Source organism: Triturus cristatus, chromosome 10, assembly GCF_964204655.1.
Source record: "Triturus cristatus chromosome 10, aTriCri1.1, whole genome shotgun sequence".
NCBI classification, from domain to species: Eukaryota; Metazoa; Chordata; class Amphibia; order Caudata; family Salamandridae; genus Triturus; species Triturus cristatus.
This window is the reverse complement of record NC_140593.1, coordinates 447732972-447756055: the sequence shown is the minus strand read 5'-3', so window position 1 is coordinate 447756055 and position 23084 is coordinate 447732972. Positions and strand designations below refer to the sequence as shown.

General features: G+C 44.5%; 1 protein-coding gene across 2 annotated transcripts in view; it reads left to right on the top strand.

The window, feature by feature from the left end:
- Nucleotides 1-23084, top strand: part of KIF5B (kinesin family member 5B) — a 721610-nt gene that overhangs the window by 386423 nt on the left and 312103 nt on the right. For both annotated transcript variants that reach the window (XM_085631849.1, XM_085631850.1), the window contains exons 14-15: nucleotides 8117-8323; nucleotides 8487-8630. In XM_085631849.1, coding sequence (XP_085487975.1) covers nucleotides 8117-8323; nucleotides 8487-8630 — 351 coding nt within the window. The remainder of the gene's footprint in view (nucleotides 1-8116; nucleotides 8324-8486; nucleotides 8631-23084) is intronic.

Here is a 23084-nt window from a genome sequence, read left to right as displayed (position 1 = left end):
TAAGACAGGCGCGATGCAAAGCCTCTGTTCCCTGAACCTGCCATGGTTTAGTACCCCAAACTGATTTAAGATCGATAGTAGCTTTCCATAGCTCATAGCCTCCGACAGCCAATTCGTCCGTAAAGGACTTGGAATATAATAATTTGGTATGTGTCAACCTTACCTTCGAGGCGGTTTCAGGCGCCATCTTAAAATAAAAGGAGGCCGGTTTTGACACACTAAACTCCAAAAAGTATGTGAACTTGTTCACTAACGTTGTAGAACTGCCCTGATGAGGGGCCGGACAATGTTCCCATTGTGTGTAATTAACAAAATTTCGAAAAGTATTTGCTCTGTGTAGGAAATGTGTGCCATAATGTTGATAACAAAATTGGTCATCATAATTAGCAGAATTTAAATATAAATCTTCAGCATCAAATGCAGCATAATATTTTAGATCAGAAAATAGTGCTTCTATTGCTTGTACATCCCAATCATCAGATCTGTTATTCTGTTTAACTACATCACCCATAGAAACACGAAATACATTAGGCACATTAATCACTTCGGTAGGTCCATGAATTTGAAATCTAACAGCATCCCAAGCGATCCCATCACACACAGGCCAGGCAGTAATGTTCACAAAAGTCTGGTCCCTTTTCATAATGTGTGATGAGGAATGGGGGGCCAAAGTTCCAGCAATTGCTCCAATTGTAGATCGTTCAGTCAGGTAGTGTCCATTTATAATTTTAAAAAACACTACCACAAAGCCAATTGTCATGAACAAAAAAACACATATTAGCACCAGCCAGATGTAAGTCCATGGTGCCACTAAAAAATGTCTCTTGAACCAGGCAAAAAAAATAGCAATTTTGGAATGGGCAGTGGAAGTTATTGATTCAGTGTCAAAAGAAGAACGGGACTGGTTAATCGCTGTTGAATGTAAAAGAGGCATACTCAGGATCATCAGGCAAACCACCATCAATAGGCGGTATAGGAGGGTAAGCAACAGCATGCATCTCAACGGCAACCTCAGGCATGATGGTCGAGGGCGGCATCACAACAGAATTTCGCAGAATGGAAGGGCAAGAAACTGAAGGTGTCATACTATGAAGTATCGGCCACTCGCTGTAGCTTGACATTGTCAATCGAGATGTACCTGTTTTCCTTGCGACCAGGAAGTGGTGGTAAAATAACTGTACGTGTACCCTGGACTCCAAGCACCGGGACTGGTGCACGATAAGAGGGGCCAAACTCTTTCTTGTTCTCCACCTTCTCACGGACCAAATCACCAACTCGAGGTAGCCAGCCGACTACCGGAATATAGAGCTCAGCTTCGTCTGTAGAGGGTACGTGTTCCTTCGCCAGAGTGTCTCTTGCTGCTTGTAGATTCTGCAATACAGCACAGTGATCATCTAGGTCAAAAGGCGCGTCAGCCACCGCCATGTCTAGACCCTCAAGGTCTGGAACAAACATTCTTACTCCAAAGAGCATCATGTATGGGGTCCCCCATGCAAGCCTAAGAGACCTTCTATTAGTCTAATAATACCTTATTAGTTGCTAGAGAAAGGAGGGTGGTTGCTTTCCACTGTTATTATTATTATGATTGCTCCTTTCATTTTCTATGGTATTGTAACAATGCTGATGGTGCTGATTCTAACCATTTGTCTGCTTGTGTTAGCCAAAGTACTGCATCTTAGGACGCGAGGTTTATAAAATAAACTCTTTAAACTTTACCGTGTCTTTGTTATTCTGTTGTGGACTGATATATAGCTACCATCTAAGTCGCTTGTTCTGGGTTGTCTATACATTGGGACCGCCGAGCTAAATCTCGGATAACGAATGTGACACTAAGCTAGTCGGATAGGGGTTCTTAGTTCTGAGGGGAGTTTCTGGTACACCACAATTCTCTGATGTCCTGGTTTCCTGCGCATAGTTCTGTGCATAAGCAGAATCCCTGCAACATGGCGCCAAGATCTAGTGATCTCTAACCTGCCTCGAATCTCCAATCCACGCTTGCTGCCCTTTTCTGGAGGATCCCCCAGACAGCGACCCGAGCTGGTAAAAAACCTGATGCCTTAAGACACCCTTGCACCCGACGTCCCACGACCACACCCAACCGACTGTGTCCCAGCATCCCAACTTACCTCGCCAATCGGTGGTCACCTCCAGAAGATCTTCTACCCCGAGCCTGCAGTGTTAGTTGCAACCGGCTGTTGACTTCTCGATGCCACCTGCAGCCTCTGTGTGCAGGCCCCCTCTACAGCGAGTTACTCCTAGTGGCGAAAACCCAATGTTTCAAAGCACCTCTGCACCCGTCACCCCAGGCCCAAGTGGAAGTCGGACAAATGTGTCCCCAAGTTTCAGAGCATTGTGAGGCCTGAGCCCCCCTGTTGGGTCAGACCAACTGGCAACCCACTCTAAACCTGCAGCCTCTTTTCGACCAGACCGATCCCCATTGACTAACATTGTGCACCCCACGTTGTATTGCACCACTGCACCTGGCCGCCCTAGTGCTGCTGAAGGTGCCCTGCTGGTGCTGCCTTGGACCTTGCCCTGTACTCACCTTCAGTCCTGAGATTTGGTCTCGTAAGTTGTTGAAAAGACCTTTTATGCAGTTTTTGTTGCCCTCCATAGGAAAACAGGCATAATACGTGCTGCAGCCCTTAGGAGACCCCTGGTGTACCCACGCCCTGGGTACCTCAGTGCCATATACTAACGACTTATAAGGGTACACCAGTAGCCAATCTGGGATGTACCGAAGTACTCACTATAACTAATGTAAGGGAGAAAGCAGAGAGACTGGAGGTCCTGATTAGCAGGATCCCAGTCAGACTAGTCAAACAGCATAACACCAGGCAAAAAGTGGGGGTAACCATAAAAGCAGATTATACTTTCCTACAGTTACCCTCCATAGAATAACATTACCGCCGATGAAAATTGCGCGGAGATTTAACTTTTGCATCCTGAAAATATTTCTATCTTGAAACGTAGTGCTCGAGGCATATGAGCTGCAGATTACACACTTTTGCATAGATCGCCATCTGGTGTTGGGCCTGGATGTTTGCAGTTTATTTTTCCTCTTGGAAAGTCTTTGGAAGTCACGAGGTCAGTGACTCCTCCTTTGGATGGTATTGCGCTTGGGCTTCGGCTCCATCCTCAGATTGTTTTTTTCCGCCATCGGGCTCGGATGTAATCTTCGCGCTCCGGTTCCGAACAGTTTCCAGTTCGACGATCCACGCGCAATCCTTACCCCAATTCGCTGTATTGTTTCGATCGTGGTCTCTTCAATCAACGCGCCTTCTCATCGACACAAACCTTCGGTTCCAGTCGTCGACGGCGGCCTTCGGGCCTACCCAGGCTCCGGTCCCGGCTCATGGTAAGAACTCCATTTAAAAAGTGCCCTTGATGTGGGTCCAAATTTCCCCACACCGATCTTCATGAGGTATGCAACCTCTGCCTCTCCCCTGAACACGAGGCTCGAGACTGTCCGGCCTGTAAGTCTTTCCGATCCAAAAAGACTATTCAGGACCGAAGAGCCAGAAAGAACATGGCACACTCCTCGACATCTTCGGAGACGACATCGACGATCCGGAACATCATCGCACCGAACAGGACCTAGTCAGCGCTTCCGAGGCCGACGAGTCAGATGTGAAAGACATCACTCCGGCGCAGAGGGTCGTGAGTACTAATCTACCACCCCCCCAACCACCCGCGCCAACACCCAAAAAGGCTTCGGTCACGCCTTCGCCTCCGGGCCTAGGCAAGACCAGAGACACTGCTTCACACACCCCACCTTCGGGCCCGGTGAAGAAGCCAAGTAAGCCTTCCGGCGGCTCGGGCTCGATCCAGCCTACCAGCGGTGCCGAGAAACACACTTCGGCACCGAAAAAGAAACCTGACGACACCGAGCTCCGCACCGAAGCCCTCTGGGTCGAAACCCAGCTCTTTGGTACCGACGCCATCTTCCGTACCGACCAAATCACTGAGTTAGTGTGTTCCCTTGATGAGGTGTTGGTGATTGTATATGACCAGTGCGGATATCTGAATGTGTATGTGTGTTTAATGAAGTATCTTAAAAGGGTGAATTAATTTTTGACTTTTCAGTCTGTTGGTGCTCTGTCCCTTTTGGATAGGGGGGCCCCTCTCCTTATTTTTCAAAGACACTATATAAAGAGCCAGCTTCCTACACAGTGCACTAGTAGTCGGTGGGTTTTTAGGGTGCACCTCTAAGGTGCCCTCTGAGTGCATGTATTCATCAATCCATCACAGTAATCAGTGTGAGCTTATTAATACAAGATGTTTTATACCAAACATCTTGGATTTCAGTGTAGCCATCTTGTAACTGGGGAACTTGTAATTACCAGTGTCCCAACACAAGTACTTAAAATGGCTTCTCTGTTCACTTTTCATATCTAAAAATCGACTTGGACATCACAAAGACATATCTGCTCATGCAAATATGTCCACACATGTAGTATAGTGCACCCTGCCTTAGGGCTGTACGGCCTGCTGGAGGGGTGACTTACCTATACTGCATGCAGTGTCTGCATACATGGCACATTCGAGGTGTGCTATGTCTTGTCTTCACTATTTTCTGTACCATGTCCCGCAGCCTGCAATGGCTGTTTGCATGAGTGTGCTGAGGGGTCTCTTAGGTTGGCACAATACATGCTGCAGCCCTTAGGGTCCCTCTTTAGTACCCCCTGCCTCAGATACCTGGGGTGCCTTTCTAGAGTCTTATAGGGATAGTAGAGGTCTTGTCAATTGGGGGAACAACTGTACTATTTTACTGAATGAGATCTGGCACGGGGGATCTGGATGGCATAAGTGCATCAAATCCGAGGCAAAAAGTGGGGGTGACCATGTCAAAAAGGGGCACTTTCCTACACCAAGGAATAAAGTTATAAAGCGAAGTAGGACCCATCCTGCCCCTGTGTGTCCAAGTAGAAGGAGCTTGAGTGTCATGGTGCTAGCCAGTCTGCTTAGGGGTCCCCAAGTGTGGAGCCGATCTCCCAGCTGACCATGATGGGACCTGAGTTTCTCGAGCCATCTGCGATGTTGGTGCAAATCAAGGCCTTTAAATCAAGCATGCTGTCGATTTTCAGCACCTTTTTTCGCTCCCTCTGACACACCTTCGGGCTCCAAGGATCAAGAGAGTCCTCAGCTTAGCCTTCTCTGGCACTGACTGACCCCGTTCTAGGTCCAGGCACCGGTACAACCTACTCTGGCACCTATACATGCGCTGTTCTGACACTTCTTGATGCCAGTTCGACGTTGCCGGCACCAGATAACGACCTGATTCTGGTACAGATATCTTACCCTGAACCGTCTTCAGTCCGACTGATGTCTCGCTATGAAATTACTAAAGCAAAACTGATTGCCATACTGCCTGATTTTACACCAAAACCTCTACCATGGAAGGTATGCCATCGGAGTTGCATTGTTTTTTGGCTCTGACTGCATAGGGTACATCACTAAAGGATGATGATGTTGATGGGGTGGAGGATGGTGATTTTCCCCCTCATTATATTGACATTTTCCATCCAGCGGCGTGCCTCAGCTTGACATCTGATAGACTGTGATGTGGGCATTGGTGCACACGTTCACAAAGCAACACTTCCTTGCCAGCCAGGTCTCACTGGGAGGACTTTTCACCTGTTTGATCCTGCAAATCGTTTTTTATCTGCAGATGGTACCCATCAGAAGAACAAGTTACTTGTGTTCAGTAATGCTGTTTTCTGGTGGATACTCTTAACTGCAGATACCTCACCTCCTTCACATCTCCCTGTTCTGTGGAGTAGACTCTTTGAACATCTGCAAAGGTCCCATGTTAGGTATCTGCACACTGGTACTGACAATGGTTTCATGCTTCCCGTCTGTGAGTGCAGAAAGAGTCCAACAAGAAACTGACATCAACAAACAAGGATTGTGCTTACATACAGCTCTGTTTCATCACTTTTGGGGTAGTATGGAATTGGTGCTGATCTGCACAGCACCACCTATCGGTGTGCAGGAGCATTGCTGAAAAACTCCCAGAGCAACTCTGATTAGTGTTAATATTCTAAGGTGTGGGATCTGTGGTTAGAGACAGTATCCACTAGAAAAACTGTTACTGAAGGCAAGTAACTTGTTCATCTGATTGACTGGCTGGTAAAGATTAGCAGACAACAGCAGTGCCTGGCACACAGTGAACAGGTAGTGTTGCTTCTACACATATTGGGCTTTATAGTGAATCTCAAGAAATCACATCTCTGTCTCCAAAAATACAACCCATCTTAGGAGCCGTATTGCGCACAGTGGCAAAGCCTACCTCAACCAAGAAGGATTGATGGCATTTCCAAGGCTGCATACCATTTACCAGGCATTGTTTCCTCTAACAGGTAGAATGATCAAGTAATTCTGAAGGACGGCGACATCTTGAGTTGCGATAGTTCCAAATGCTCGCTTACATATACACCTGTTACAGGAACCTCTGTCCAGACAAGTTGTTGGAAGTATTTTTTTGTTTTTTTAAAAACTTTATTTACCAGTTTCAGAATTTAGTACATTAAATCTCCCAGCTCCAAGTCCATTATCATTATAACATTACAGTATATAAGACGGCGGCACGAGCGTTGCATTACATTTCTCACCACAGTAGTTTTTGATTAGCCTGGAAAATCAGTGTTCCATTTGCTTAATCCGAACTCTTGCCGATCACAAACAGCATAAACTTATCACTGTAGTGCACAGCACACTGCAATGTTAAAAAGAAATACACACAGTCAATTACAACATCTCAATTTCCCTTTCTGATTTACATTGGTTAACATATTAGCCAATACCCGCAGGCACAAGCCTGTGGGCTGCTTGAGAGTCAGGCTGTGGTTGTTGCGCTGTCGTGTAAAGTTGTTGGAAGTATTTGATGTTGCTAGTGCCCAGAGTTCAACACAAACTAAAATGGTGGAACATCAGCTATTTGTTACAGGGCATATAATCAACAGTAAACCGCTGGTGTCCATGAGCATGGACACTTCCCTCACAGGGTGGAGAGCCCATTTAGACAACCTCACTATTCTCAGGTATCTGGACACAACAGGAAATAGACATCCGTTCCTTGAAGTTGACAACAGTGTAACGGGCACTCAAAGCTTCTCTGCTCTTACTCGCAACAAGGCAGTGCTCTTATCAACAGACCTCCAACTCGCCCAAACAATATGGTTTTGGGGTATTTGTCATCAAGTTCTCTTCCTAGAGGAACACATTCACATAGTAGACCGAGATCTTGCGAATCTTCTAAGCAGGATGTAGGAACAAACTCTCAAATGGGGATTAATCCTCAAGAACTTCCACAGCGCTTTCAGAGATGGATAAAACTCACTGTGGATCTGCCACCACTGCAGAATAGGCCCAAACTTCGCCTCCAGGTACCAACATCAGCAATACTTTATGGAAGAATTGGTTGTGTGTGTATAATTGCCAATTCCTTTCGACCAACTTTTCTGTGCTTAGCAACGAAAATAAGACCAACATCAGTGAGGCTCACCCTAATAAGATGCTAATCCGCCTCAAAACCTTCTGACATAACATCAGGGGCAAGTATATCACCCAAATCCCATCACAGTGAATCTGATGATTTAGCGCCTGAGGTCTTAGAATGTGGTTACCATCAATTTCCTAAGGTGTATATGCCTATTTTGAAAGAGGTTCATACCAGAAGAGATTTGTATACTGCTATCTCAGGAACGATAAATTCCCTCTGCGGACTTTGGTAATGTATTTTGCCAATGTAAACTATGTATACTACTTCTACTGCTTTAGAATGTACTGTGGGACTCCTACCTCGACTACTGGGATGATTCAAGCATGTGAATGTATGGAAAAAATACCAATACTGGAGCACAAGAGTTACAGGTTTTATTTGTTATTTAATGCATTTGCAGTAATTAGGCCTAATATATAGCCTTCGACTATATTTGGCAGCTGAAGCAGCCTACATGCCGATTCGACAACACCTGTCTCTGTTAAGATTCCATTTGTAAAGGCATTATAATATCATGCATGAATATATGCAGAAAGATGTTTGTGTGCAAATTAACAAGAGGTAAAATTGTTTTTTATTCGCCTGAATCTAGTCTTTTGTTACTCACTCTAGCTTTTAGCTTCTACGAGACGGGACCAAGACAATATGCAAGCGGAGTTGAACCGCCTCCAAGCAGAAAATGATGCCTCCAAGGAAGAAGTAAAGGAAGTGTTGCAGGCCTTGGAGGAACTTGCTGTCAATTATGATCAAAAATCTCAGGAAGTAGAAGATAAATCCAAGGAGTATGAGACGCTCAGTGAAGAACTCAGTCAGAAATCGGTCAGTGTGTTAAAAGCGAAAAGGAATATGAACCTAAATATGATTGTCATCATGACTGACTTTCTTGTTTTGAATATTTCTAATTTGTGTTCTCCATTCTGTGCAATATTTTGAAATGTTTCTATATATGTGTATATAATATATAATACATCAATTTCTTTAGGTTATTTTATCTAGTATCGATTCAGAACTGCAGAAACTGAAGGAAATGACCAACCACCAGAAAAAAAGGGCAACAGAAATGATGACATCATTGCTGAAGGACCTCGCAGAAATTGGAATTGCTGTAGGAAATAATGATGTAAAGGTAAGCCAACACCGTTTAGCTAGAAGTCTAAAAAACAACATATTTACAGACCATGTTTACCTTCTCTCTTAATGCAGAGTAGCATACTTCACATGGCAAAATTGTGTAAATCTAGCTTAAGTCACGTCACCCATGCTTCACAGTGAAAAATGGGGTGGGGTCTCATTGATGTGTTTTAATAAAATACAAATAAAAAGGTTAAGTTACGATATGACAACATTTAGACACTTTGTGTAAGCAATCTTTTAAAGCCAAACTTTCTGACAGAAGGAAGACGGTCTTGCAATGTTGATCAATTAGTCATACAAGGAAAATCTTTTTTTTTAATGATTTTTTTCCCCCAAATATGCAGAAAGGCCTCACGCTAAATATTGCATAAGTTTGCAGTAAAACTTGTTGACTCTAACCTGGCTACACTTTTGACAGTGCTGAATAATTTGCTGGTAACTGCATCCAGAAGAGATCCAAAACACAGTGCTGGATTTTCTAAAGTGTTTAAAATAAACCTAAAGTCCATAGTAAACTTATTTTTTAGGGCAATCTGTAGTGATTGATTAAGCCTTCTGATGTCTTCATATTCTGTTTTCTGACAAGGATTTGAAGTGCATTTTAGATGAAAGAGAAAAGGGGGTCAATAATTGTTAAACATGTTCTTTGCCTCCTGTGAGCATGTAATCTGTACTTCATGAACTGTTGAGAATGTGAGTCTCCTAAATTTCTATGATCAAGATCTGTAGTGCTGGATTAGAATGACTTTCATGTTTGATGGCTTTGTTTCTAAAGTGGCTGGAAATGGATTCCTAAGGACTATATCCTGGCTGTATTCTGGAAGATCTTTTAAGAGAACAAATACATTTTAGTGTGAGACTGAAGCATTGTCTGTGCCTTCTGGATGTTCTGTTCTTGGGAAGTTACATAGTCAAGAAGCCTGATATCAAATACCCCTGCCTCCCAATGCCTGACCTGGCGCATCCAGGTGACAAGATAATTTCTCTGTCAAGAGTTTGGCTCTGATAACAATAAGCAGAAGTATATCTCTATTCGTATCCAGGAGCTCCCAAACCTTTCCAGCACATTCTCTGTGTAAGAAAATTAATTAAATATGCCTACACGTGGAAATCGTTTCTAAAATCTGTTAAAGCTAATTTTTTGACTTTCATCTTACCAGCTAGATGATATAGCACATTTGGCTTACAACACAAATGTTTTACCCTTTTTTGTTAAACAACCTATAATGGCCTGAGAGGTTAGTCAAGCAGTATGTATTTTTGATCTTACTGCGAAGTATTCCCAAACTCAGTTGCTTTTTCTTTTTCAAACTTTATTTAGCATTGTCTTCAGTTTATAAAACATTACCATGCAACATGAGTAAATATCTAGTTACACAAAATAAAATGTCATACATAGTTTGCATGGACGGTCAATATAGAACAGTTATTTCGAGTAGGACTTGCAGAGTAAATTAAATTACTATCATGTCGATATCTGCCTCACGCTCGGTTCTTGAGTAGCGATGGTTTACACCATGACATTTCCCACCACATGTATCTATGCATTCCAATACGTAATCTATGACCTGATATGAATACCAGTACAGAGCAAACAAAAGGGGGTCAGCATGTGTGTCGTCACGTTTTACCCAATACCTGTAGGTACAATACCTTGTTGTTGCTGTGTGGCAGGGTCAGCTTGCTGCACATTTAGGTAGTGTTTAAGCGGGGCCCATATGTCTTTGGGTCGGGAGGTCGGAGGGGTTGTGGCCGCATATAACTCGCTATTCATGGCACAAGAGGCTAGACTAGTCAGCCACCCTTTTTCTGAAGGGGATTTCTTTCCACCCCAATGTATGGCTACTTCTCTTTTAGCTAATAACAGGCTGATAGCGACAAATCTACGGATCTTTGGAGGAAATTGCGCCACATAACCTAATAAAGCGATTTCAGGTAGGGGTATCATTTGTACATTCACCATTTTACTTGTGATGTTATGAAGTAGCACCCAGAATGCGGATACGTGCGGGCAGGTCCATGCCAAATGGGCGAAATCTGCACCGGGGATGTTGCATTTCGGGCAGTGATGGGACCTAGATGGGTCAATCCTGTGGACTCTAGCTGGAGTTATGTATGTTCTACGGAAAAACTTGAAATATATTAATTTATTGCGACTGTTGATGGAGACTGTTTTGGTGACTGAACAACAATAAGACCACTGCTTATCCGAGATCGGGGATCCTAAATCCTCTTCCCATGCGTGACGTATTTTATCATCCGTCACTGGGATAATATCTGCACATGCTTTGTAGAGTTTGGATATCAAGTGTATTCCTCTCTTACTTTCTATTACCATGGTTAGTGGAGAAAATGACGGAGGTTCTAACGGGAAAGTAGGGGCGATAGCGCGCAATGCAGAACGTATTCTCATGAGTACAAATCTATCCATGAATGTTGTCTCAGAAAATCTAGATTCATCACTTGGATCAAAAACATGACCTTCTGGAAACAGATCTCCTATTGTTGTAATATTGAATTTGGGGCATGTGCGCTGTACTATTGCTTCCCCTGTAATAGGAAACCACCTAGCGTTCGGAAGAGGCAGCACAGAGGAATACAGGATAGACGTGCAGGTGACGCGACGTATTTTTTCCCATGCCCAGCTGGTCGTAGATGCTAGTTGTATATCCCTGGGATCCCTAGGAAAACCTATAGGTAAGACAGATGTCAAGGGGTCTGGACGGACCAGATCTGATTCTGGACGGAGATAGGGAATTCTGGCGTCTGGATGATACCACGATTGAGCAAAGCTACACTGAGCTACTAAATAATATAGTTTCATGTCTGGAACACCATATCCCCCCTCTGTCACATGGTAACGTCATAATCTGCCATCTAACCCTTGCATTCCCACTTCCCCAGACCAGTCGTGTTAGATGCGAACGTAGCGTTGAAAAAAAAGTATTAGGCAGGGGAGTCGGAATATTATAAAATAAGTATAAAAATGTAGGGAGTACAACCATTTTAATAAAGGCCACTCTGCCTGCCAGTGACAAAGGGAGTTTGAGCCATTTATCTATTTGTGTCTCCAGGGCAGAAATGGCACGTCCGTAATTCAGTCTAATAATTTGTTCAGTGTCTAGGTGTATATGTATTCCCAAATACTTCACTGAGTCGGTGCACCATTCAAATGGGAACTCCAGATCCCATCGAGCCATACTGGACATAAGAGGAAAAATCACAGACTTATGCCAGTTTATGCCCAGTCCAGAGAACGTGCCAAAGCGCAGAATTTCTATGAGAAGAGGGTCAAGGTTATTCTGAGGGTCACAGACATACAGTATTGTATCATCTGCGTATAGTGATACCAGCAGAGGGCCTGTATTGAATTGCAATCCCCTGTGAAGGTGCTTTTCTTGGAAATGGCGCATCAGTGGGTCCATAGCTAGAATGAATAACAGGGGTGACAGTGGGCATCCCTGTCTTGTTCCTCTGGGAAGGAAGACGTTAACGTGCCGTTCAATCGCAAACGAGCTGTGGGTTGGCTATATAAGAAGGCTGTTGTGGCCACAAACCCAGCCGGCATACCCGTACGGTGCATAATGGATATAATGAAAGGCCATTCCAGAGAATCAAATGCCTTTTCGGTATCCAACAGAATTGCAGCTACTGGAATCTCAGGGTTTAGCCTGTGTAGCGTATTGAATAAGGTACGCAAATTGAAGGCAGTCGAGCGGTGGGGAATGAAACCAGACTGTGCCGGTGATATTATGGATTCCATTAGTAGGGAAAGTCTAGTGGGGAGAACTTTAGCCAGTATTTTGTAATCTAGGTTTAGTTGGGCGAGCTGGCGATATGACCCACATAACAGAGGATCTTTCCCAGGTTTGGGGAGGAGGATAATCACTGCTTCACGCAAGTTAGGGGGTAAGATTTGCCTTTCTATCGCCTCATCATAGACCTCCAAGAGTTGCGGAATCAATAAATCTTTGAAGGCTTTATAAAAGGCTCCTGTGAAGCCATCCAAGCCAGCAGCTGATGAGGATTTTAAATTGGCTTCATCAATGTCAGTTTCTGATATTGGTACCGCAAGGAAGTCCTGCATGTATCTTTCCAGGTATACAAACGCCACTTCAGAGAGATAGGCTTCCTGTCCCGTCCGGTCTGAACCCCCTTTTGAGGCGTATAATTTCTTAAAATGTGTCAAATTCCCCCTGAATATCTATTGGGTCCGTAATCCTATGTCCGGAATCTGTTTGTAATTGCGCTATATAAGCATTTTGATAGGGAGGTCTGATCATCTGGGCCAATACCCTTCCCAGGAGTTCACCCTCACCGTAGCATAATCTCTAAGCAAATAATGGGGTAACCCAGTATCCCTCAGAACCTGGGCAGTAAGTTTATAAGGTAACAGTGGTTCTGTCGGGTGAAAGTATTGCTTTTCGCATTAGGCCTAGTCACACATTGTTTAAACAATATAAAACAAATATCATTATACTGAAAACAACACACAGGACAGTTCAAATTCAAAGTAAATTCTTTATATATGAATTGCGTCATTCATATATACATACATTAATATTACCCGAAAGGCCGTCAGGCAATAATGTGGTGACACGAGTGACAAAGTGAATACTAAGTGCTCGGTGACAGTGTGTGTGAAGGTGTGATATGTACAGTAGTTTAAAATCGAAGTTATTCGAAAGTGGCCAGGGAAATGCAAAAGTTCAAGCTGCGCAATGGAAGAGTTCTTTCTTTGGCGCAGATTCTATGCAAAGGTCCACGGAATAGTCGACGTTTCGACCCTAGTACTGCACTCTTAATTCATACGAGCCAGGACCCAGAGGCCGGCGGTTCGTTCTTCCGAATAAGATAAATTTCGTCTGAAGAAAACAAGATTACTTACACTAAGGAGACAGAATTTAGACAGCGCTTCGCAAGCCAACAGATACCGATTCAATCATACGAGCCAGGACCCAGAGGCCAGCGGTTCGTTTTTCCAAATAAGAAACAAACTTCGTCTGATGAAGCTGTTTAACCCACATTAAGGAGACAGAAGGGCTTGAACTTAGACAGCGCTTCGTAAGCCAATTGATACCGCCACCAGACACATTGATTGTCCCATCCACACGATATACCACTGGAGTGAATCCTGAGACATATGCCGGATACCCACTCCTTAGATTTAGTCCTTTCAAGGCCGTCTCGCTTATTTTCAAGTCCTGATGAAGACCCGCACTGACCTTTCAAGAGTGCAGTACTAGGGTCGAAACGTCGACTATTCCGTGGACCTTTGCATAGAATCTGCGCCAAAGAAAGAACTCTTCCATTGCGCAGCTTGAACTTTTGCATTTCCCTGGCCACTTTCGAATAACTTCGATTTTAAACTACTGTACATATCACACCTTCACACACACTGTCACCGAGCACTTAGTATTCACTTTGTCACTCGTGTCACCACATTATTGCCTGACGGCCTTTCGGGTAATATTAATGTATGTATATATGAATGACGCAATTCATATATAAAGAATTTACTTTGAATTTGAACTGTCCTGTGTGTTGTTTTCAGTATAATGATATTTGTTTTATATTGTTTAAACAATGTGTGACTAGGCCTAATGCGAAAAGCAATACTTTCACCCGACAGAACCACTGTCACCGTAGCATAAGGCACTTTGATATTTCCCCATATATACGATCCCTTTGTCCGCCGTGTGTCTGTAGTCATCTAGAAGTGACAGTCTCTGCTTGTTAGTCTCCGGTTAGGCATTAGAAGTTGTCTGGCGTCTAGTGACACAAGCTCTTTTTCTATTTGTGTCAGTGTTTTACGCAAGTCACGCAGTACCCCGACATGCTTAGATATACATACTCGTCTCAAATAAGCTTTAAAGCCTTCCCACAGCATTGCCGCGGAATCTACAGAACCTGTATTAATTTCAAAATATTCTTCTATGGCCTCTCGAATTTCATGTTGAAAGACGTCATCATCTAATGCGCGATTTGGAAATCGCCACTGTCTCCCAAAGCCCTCTGGTCGTGGGATCTTCAGGGTGAGCACTACTGGGGAATGATCAGAATACGTACGCGGGAGTGTTTGGACAGAGTTGCACCAGCCGAATATGTCTGGGGAAGCCAACCAGTAATCTATCCGTGTCCATGTATTATGTAAACCGGCATAGTGGGTGTAGTCAGTGTGTTTAGGATTGTGAGTACGACTGACATCCATTAAAGAGAATTAGTTCATAAGGGAGGTTAGGGCCTTGCGTGCTCGGGGATTTAGGGCCTGGTGCGTTTGAGGTACTGTCTAACGTTGGATCTGGTGTGACATTGAAATCTCCCCCCAGTTAAATGGAGACCTGGCCCAATTTTAGTAGGAGGGAGAGTAGGGAGTAATAAAAATCAGGGGTCTGCACATTAGGACCATAAACACAAACCAACGCTATTCTTTGCCCCATTAACTTGCCCAGAACCACCATATACCTGCCTTAGTTATCCACCGTCGCAGAGTGGAAGCAGAAAGGGACTCTTTTATGTATCAGGATGGCAGTACCTCTAGCATAATTACTAAAATTGGCGAAATATCTGTGTGTTCCCAAACTATAAGCAAAGCGATTCTGATCAGTCTTGGATAAATGCGTTTCCTGCAGAAATGCCACGTCAATCCCATGCCGGATCAAGTAATGAAACACCTGTCTTTTCTTAATAGTGTCATTTAGGCCTCTAATATTCCACGTCACCACAGACTGGTCCGAGGAGGCAGAGTTATGTCCTACTTGCGCCATATTACATTTAACATTTCAACTTTGTCCATTGTCATTTGATCATGTCTATTTCTTCTGACCGTATTTGATTGTGCAACTAGCATTCTATCCTGAGCCTGGCGGGGTATAACATGCCATATTTCAGTCCAAGGTTTCTCAGAGCGGCCTTTACCCAGTTATATTTCCTCCTGGCTTCCTGCACCACTATGGTGAAGTCTGGGAACAGTGAGATTTTTGAGCCCTGCAATACTGTTTCTTCACGTTCACGCGTCATACGGAGCGCAGTTTCACAGTCCCTAAAGTTCATGATACGGGCTATTATCGGTCGAGGAGGGCATCCAGGATTTGGCAGATGTCCAAGAGACTGGTGCGCCCTCTCCACCACAAAGCCAGCCGTGAATGCGTTTCTACCAAATAAGTCAATGAAGACCGTCTCTACGAAGGTGTCCATGCGGTCAGTAGTCGTGGATTTGGGCGCACAAAGAATTCACACGTTATTTCGGCGACTGCGCGCTTCCAAATCCTCGTTCTTGATCGCCATGTCTTTGAGGATTTTCTCGACACGTTCTAACCTCTTGAGGGATTGCGCCGTGCCATCTTAAAGAGCAAAGGTGCGGGACTCCACTACATCAAGGCGTCTATCATGTGCCTGGATCTTGACACCCATATCTGCAATATTCTTATCCAATGCGTCAAAGCGAACATCCAGTGCCTTGAAGCCTGCTCGCATCTCCTTTAGGAGGGCCCCTATCTGGACTCCAGACTACTCGGGGGCAGTCGTCTTGCGCCCACCCTCCGCCATCTCGCTAGGCTAGTCTTGTTCTGTGTCAGTTACTTTTTCAATTGGCAGCAGGCGTTGTCTCGTATCTTTGCGGCCTATGCCTTGATTTGCCAGTCTATATAGACCCAAGGGAGTATGTACAGGATTGTGTGTAGTTACTGCGAAGGTGCCATCAGGAGCTCAGAAATTTAAAACAGCGCCCATAATAGTCAGCCAGGCAACGCAAATTCCTGTGTTCCCAGTGTCCGATATGCCAGGGCCCAGGACCTGCTGAGTACTGCCAGTTTAGGGGCACATGGTCCGCCCTCGTTTATTTGCCCTTGCTTGGTAGCTTGCTCTCTGCAACTGGAGACCAGGTTGTGTAAGGGTGTTCAGCCTCGTGTGGCAGCAGGGATCTAGGATGTGGACTGTGAGGCTGCATGTACTACGCCACATGCCGGTCTAGTTTCAGGCGTGAATGTCGGTGATGCGGCGCCCTCGAAATGGGAGTGAGGAGTGGGGGAGAGAACGGCAGGGGGCGAAACCGGCCATCGGTCCGTTTAAATTCAGCGTGTCCCTGCGCTCACACAATGTAGGACCTTAGCGCTGGCAATGGCTGCGAGAACGGTTGTATACGCGGGCCCTCTCCCAGCGTGTACCGATTCATTTTGTCAGCGCGCAGCCCTGGGGTCGCCCGGGCACACGTCTACGGACCGCCCGCCGGTGTCCCGCTGCGGTTGCCGGCGTTCCCCATCGTAGCGCACCAGTCTGCCCCCGCCAGCTCACCTCCCTGCACATATTCAATGTCTCGCCGAGCGCTCCACCACCGCTGTATTCTCTCTGGGCTTTCCTCCACTATTGTACTCCGCCATTTTTTCCGGGTGGGATTTTGGGCGATGAAAGACATTCGATTTTCAGGGTTCAGTCCTCAACTGCTGGCAGCATCCTTAGAGCTCTGGGGTCGCTCTAACGTGCGGGTTCTGGACGATTGCCTATGCGGCCGGCGGAGCCTCAGAGCAGCACAGCCATCTCAGACTGCGGCTTGGCCTTGCCCCCCAAACTCAGTTGCTTTTTATAATTATTTTTGTAAACTGACAAAAAATTTTTTTTATTTCACTCCGAGTCAGAAATCAATTGCTCTAAGTTAGGTGCCTACTTTCCATTCTCAAGTTGTTACCTTCCTTTAGCCTTTCTGTTAAACCACCAGACCTGCTCTCATTGAATGCCCTTGTTTGGTGAAAGGACCAGCATAATGTCTTTTGTCTGCCTTTCAGATCCTCTCTCCGTAAAAAGGTGTAAACGTTTTTTAGAGAGGTCGTGCAGGGAGTCAGTGTATTACAGAGTGAAACATGAAGATGTAGGACACGTATCTTGTAGGTCACCAGCTCCAAAAGTGTGAGGAAGCATTTACCCTTCTCATTTACCATTGCTCCTCAGACCTCTCTTTATGTGACTGACATTTCCGGTTGATGTTAAGGGCTTCAAGGATTTCTCATTTGAGGACCTGTTACTTTAAAAAAAATATATATTTTCATTTCACATCGAAAACCGTAATATCAGGAGCACACATACATTGCAATCAAGAATTACATAGTGACATATTTGCATCTCGTATCAATTCCGTAGTTCATATCTTCTTATATTAGGCATGTTGTCAAGTTTGATACTACATTGTGAACAGTATGAATCATGCTAAAAAAGACAAAGTTCCAGTCAAGTAAATTGGCTTTTAACATCTGTAAACTCCCATCATTCAGTATCACTATCCATGTTCATAGTAGGTTAACATTTGCTCATGCCTTCACTCCCAGTCCTCCGTCTTACGCATGCATCATTCTCATTCTAGTGGTACTTGGATCACTGTGGGTTAGACAAGAGATAGGCTCTTAATGGATCCCAGATATCTTTAGGTTGTGACGTGATTGTTTGGAGATCTGCATATATTAGTGACTGTTCTTGCCAGAGTGGGAGATCCCCTGCCCCATCTGCACGCCACCCTGCGTTTTGCCAGAAGTAATGTCAATGCTGTGTACTTCCTATATGCTGTTTCTATTTCATCTGTATATCCCAGTAAAGCTATGATGGGTTTTGCCTGCAAGGGAGATGAGATCATTTGCCACACTGCACTAAAGATCTGCTGCCAATATTGATAGACTACACTGCACTCCCATGCCAAGTGTAAAAAATCTGCAGATGCATAGCCACAGCGATCACATTGATCATTGTCTCGCAACTGGAACCTATGCATCTTGGCCGGTGTATAATATAGTCTGTGTAGAAATTTAAAATGTATTATACGTAAACGACTGCTAGAGGTAATATGTCCAGTTTGGCAACAACTGTACTCCCATTGCTTGTCTTGGAGTGTTATTTCGAGTTCCCACTCCCAGTGTGCTTGTTCATGTATCTGGCATTTATTGAGAGAAGTTTGTGTGCTAAGACATAGTAGAAAAAATACATGGGAGGGAGATGTGGATTGTAACAATTTTTGCAATGGGGGTAATATAGTAGGTTCTTGTAGGTACGCGGGTGTGACTGCACATACATTTTGCCTTAACCTTACATATAGGAACAATTCCAATGACGTGTGCTCAGTATCCTGGAAGAATTGTTCGCATGCACGATTTTTCCCATCAACATATAAATCCCCCCCATGTCTGCACCTGGACTCGTTACAGCATTTTCCTGCTGCTTGTTTCTTCAGTCACCTTTAAATCAGGGCGGCACGAAAGAGGCAGCAGGGTTGAGTATATCATCGGTATGTCTAGCTTTTCCGCTATATGACACCATGCTATCATTGTACATGCCACTGTTGTGGGATGAACCTCCCTCTTTTTAGGTTGGGCCGCAATGAATCCAGTCAGTGGTGTTGGTTCCATATAGCCCATTTCCACCGCTAAGTGTGGCATGAAGGGGCGGGAGAACCAGTATGCCGTGAAGTGTGCTTGTGCACATAGATAATACAGTTCTAAGTCTGGAACCTCTAAGCCTCCCTGCGAGGCCCTGCTACTTTTCATTGTGGAGACCGTTTTTTTCCATGGAACACTTGGCATCAGGGGCTTGTACCTCATAGGTATCAAACAAAGGGATCCACTCTTATGGGAAAGAAAAGTAATGTTCCTCTGGACCTAATGTGTCTCCTACTATGATGGAAAGCACACAGCTTTGTTAAAATACCCCTCACCCACCAAAAGGACCCTTGGTGGCATGCTTCATCATTGGGGTCTTCCTGTCCCGCTGCGGGACGGGGCGTGCTGCGATCTACGACTACGCAGGAGCACTGATTTAGTAACAATACTATGTGTGGTGTAGGAGTGTGAGTGGAAGGGTCAGAAGTGAGTGAAAGTGGTGTATGATTAAAAGAATACCTGGCTCTGCGGAAAAATAAACTTTAATGTTTCTTTGAGCTGATATTGTTAAGGGTGGGGAATGAGACTGAGGTACTAGGCTTTAATGGGCAGTACTTTCTGTGTCTACATGTTTCAAAGTCCTCCCCTGGCTTCTCATCAGGAAATAGAAAGATCTCTTCTACACTCCAAAATTCAAGAAAATGACTTGTATTAATATAAGATCAATACTATGTGGTGCATATAACAATCTGCATGCACTGTATACTATACCTAAATAGGTATTATGCTGGTATGGCTTTCTAATTAGCCCATTAAATGCCCCATGAGCCTGCAAAACGAGAGGGAAGGAGCTCCTGTTGTCAGACAGTCATCTAGTTTACCTCCTCACCTGGATACTACCTTTTCCGCAGAGCCAGGTATTTTTTAATCATACACCCCTTTCACTCACTCACTTCTGACCGTTCCACTCACACTCCTACACCACACATAGTATTGATGATGAAGCCTGCCGCCAAGGGTCCTTTTGGTGGGTGAGGGGTATTTTCACAAAGCTGTTTGCTTTCCATCATAGTAGGAGACTCATTAGGTCTGGAGGAACATTACTTTTCTTTTCCATAAGGGTGGATCCCTTTGTTTGATACCTATTGACTAGAGGATGATGTATCCACCTCTTATGCTCTTTGAGCACTACCTCTTCACTCCCCCTTTGGTTATTTGGTTGTATCTCATATCCAGTGTAAAAGTTAGGCCTTGGAAGTTCATCATTATGGTAGATTGTCTCTGCAACGAACCCCCTGCTGAAGAAACCCCAAACCGTCTTAACAATAGACGATGACTCCCTTCCTTGACGAAGGTCCATCTGCCATAGAAGTGTCAGAATCCATACCTGAAGTTTCTAGTCTTTCTGTGGTTGTTCCTGTTCATCCTCTTCTACCTCTTCAAGGTAGAGACAAGAGAGATGACTACGGAAGGCACAAGGTATATGAAGAGAACATCACTCTTGATGATCCATAGAAATAAGATCAGAGAAAATGAGGGCGGCGGAAGTAACACTTTTTCAAGAAAGATCGAGGCAGGCAGAACGCTTTTCTGTAGCTGCTGCATGGAGTAAAGTGGTGCCACCAACTACTATTTAATACTCCGACACGGACCAGAGCATGGTTTCTGCTAGAACTCAAGACTCCTCTCTTCATCCTGTGTAGATGGCTTGAGCTCTTTCCCTGAGTTTACCATTGGAGTGAATGAGAGCTTCAACAATAGACAAGTCTTCCCTGTGTTTAGAATCTCTTTCACTTTTGAGACTTGTCTTCTGAAGCCTCATCGTGGCTTTCGTTCCAGGTCTTATGAAGCCTATTATAGAAGTGTTGATAATATCCTTGGCCTTGCTGATAAGAACCATTAGCTTTACTTTTGTTTTATGCAGCTGGCCTTTTACGTTGAAGAATCTACTAGGTGCTCTAATTTATAGTTCAAGCATTGCTTCACAGCTGTGACTAATTGAATGTCTAACAGTGCTGCAAAGCTAAATTCCTGAAAAACTGACATTTTAATTCGGGATGACTGATTTTGTATATGGTTGGGAAATTGGTTGCTGGCACAGCTTCACAACTTCTGCAGCCAATGTTTAGGAGCCAAAACCCTCTGGTCATTGTTGATGCCTCTCTTTTAAGTCCCAGAAAAAAAAGGATTTCCCTTATTAGAAAACCACCTCTTTCCAGGAGTTAAATATTTTCCTCTCCAAATTAATTCCTTTTGAAATCATGCAAAAATTGTATCGCAAACATTTCTGATAGAAAGTAGTTTTCTTCGTGGACATCACATCAGTAGAGTGCGAGAGCTTCAAGCTCTCTACAGAGAAGATCCTTAGGCTATTAATTGGAGCTACGTTTCCTAAAGGACTTGCTTTCTAAAGTTATCTCATAATTTCATTGTAGTCAGTTTTTCTTTCCAACCTTTTTTTTGGATTCCTTCTTTTTTACAGTAAAGGCTCTCCATGCATTATATGTAAAAGCTGCCCTAAGATCTACTTACAGACCAGATATAATCTCAGCAGCTGTTAAATATGGGGTTGTTCAGACAAATATGCCGTCCACCTGACTGACCTTGCAGAGCGTGATAGAAAGGATGATTGCATCTGCAGTCTTGAAGTTGAAGGTTTATTTTCACAGCATTTGTTAAAGGCAAGGTTTCTGACCCTGTGTAAACAATTGGAAGAATAGATTTTACCTTGATCACCAGTCCCTGAAGCACAGAATGAAAAATGTCCTAGCTAATGTAAAGGAAAGTTTCAATTCTATTAAGGACACGGAGGCGAGTGTTAGGCTGTACTTTCTTAACTTTAATCACATTTGAATACTCCAGCAGCCATTTCAAGAATGTGATAAGTAAACAAAACTACATTTCCAATGAACAGTAGGGAACAAGAGAAACAAAGAAAGACCATCCTATCACAACACAGTCTCCTATAATATCCTGTGTAGCCTGTCTATCTTCCTCTTCCTTCGCTGCTCCTGCAGCAATACAGGTAAGTGCATTTTGGATTCCTTCTTCTCATTCCGGTTTGTTAGATTCCGCTCCTAAAGAACAAGGAGAACATATTACTAGACACTGCATTGAACCTAATTGCACCATAGATCAAATACCCTGTGACAGTATAACCAACAATCTAAACGACGAACAATTCGCTCTTTTCATAACAGACCAGTTACTACAAGTCTCTTGACTAAACTTCCTCTCAATAGTGGGAGGGAAACAGTTTATAGAAGAAATAGCCGGGGGGACTAATCCTCGCCTCCGTGTCCTTAATAGAATTGGAACTTTCCTTTACGATAGCTAGGACATTTTTCATTCTATGTCAGTGTGAGAAAGTGGGTTTCTGTTGCAGTAAACCCCCCACCCCCCCCCCCCCCCCTCCTCCCTTTTTCTTTTTTTGTTGCCAGGCTACTGATGCTCTTTGACTTCTGCTCTGTGTTGGTGCCCATGCAGGACACTAAACAAGCCTTGGCTGCTACAAGGGCTCAGGTACCCCAGGTATTGGGGCAGGGCGGCTCCTGGGGCTCCTAGCATATCCAAACTTGGTAGGGAGATGGATCCAACCTCCTGCAGCATGAAGACCTTCCCCTGGGATACTGCTTCTGTGGTGTGTAAGGAAGTGGGTTTCTGTTGCAGTAACCCTCCCCCCCACCCCCCCTCCCCCCACACACACTTTTTGCCTGATAACTGATGCACGTTTCCTTGGTGTGCCCTAGGCTCCTGCCAATTAGGTGCCCAGGGCCTGTGTTCCTTCCCTAAAACTGCCTAACAGCCTAAACCCAATTGGTATCTCTGGCCACATGTCAGCCCCTGGTCAATGGTACCCTAGGTACCTAGGGCACTGTGACCAGAGAAGACCCCTAAGGGCTGCAGCACTTATTGTGCCACCTTTAGAGGCCCTGTGCCCTGACACACACACACTGCCTTTGCAGGCAGAGTGTCTTGGTGCAGAACAAAACAGAGGGTCGACATGGCACACATCCCTGTGTGCCATGCCCACAAACACATTGCCCTGGCATACCCCAGTCACCCCTGTAGCTGGGTGCACTATGCCAGTG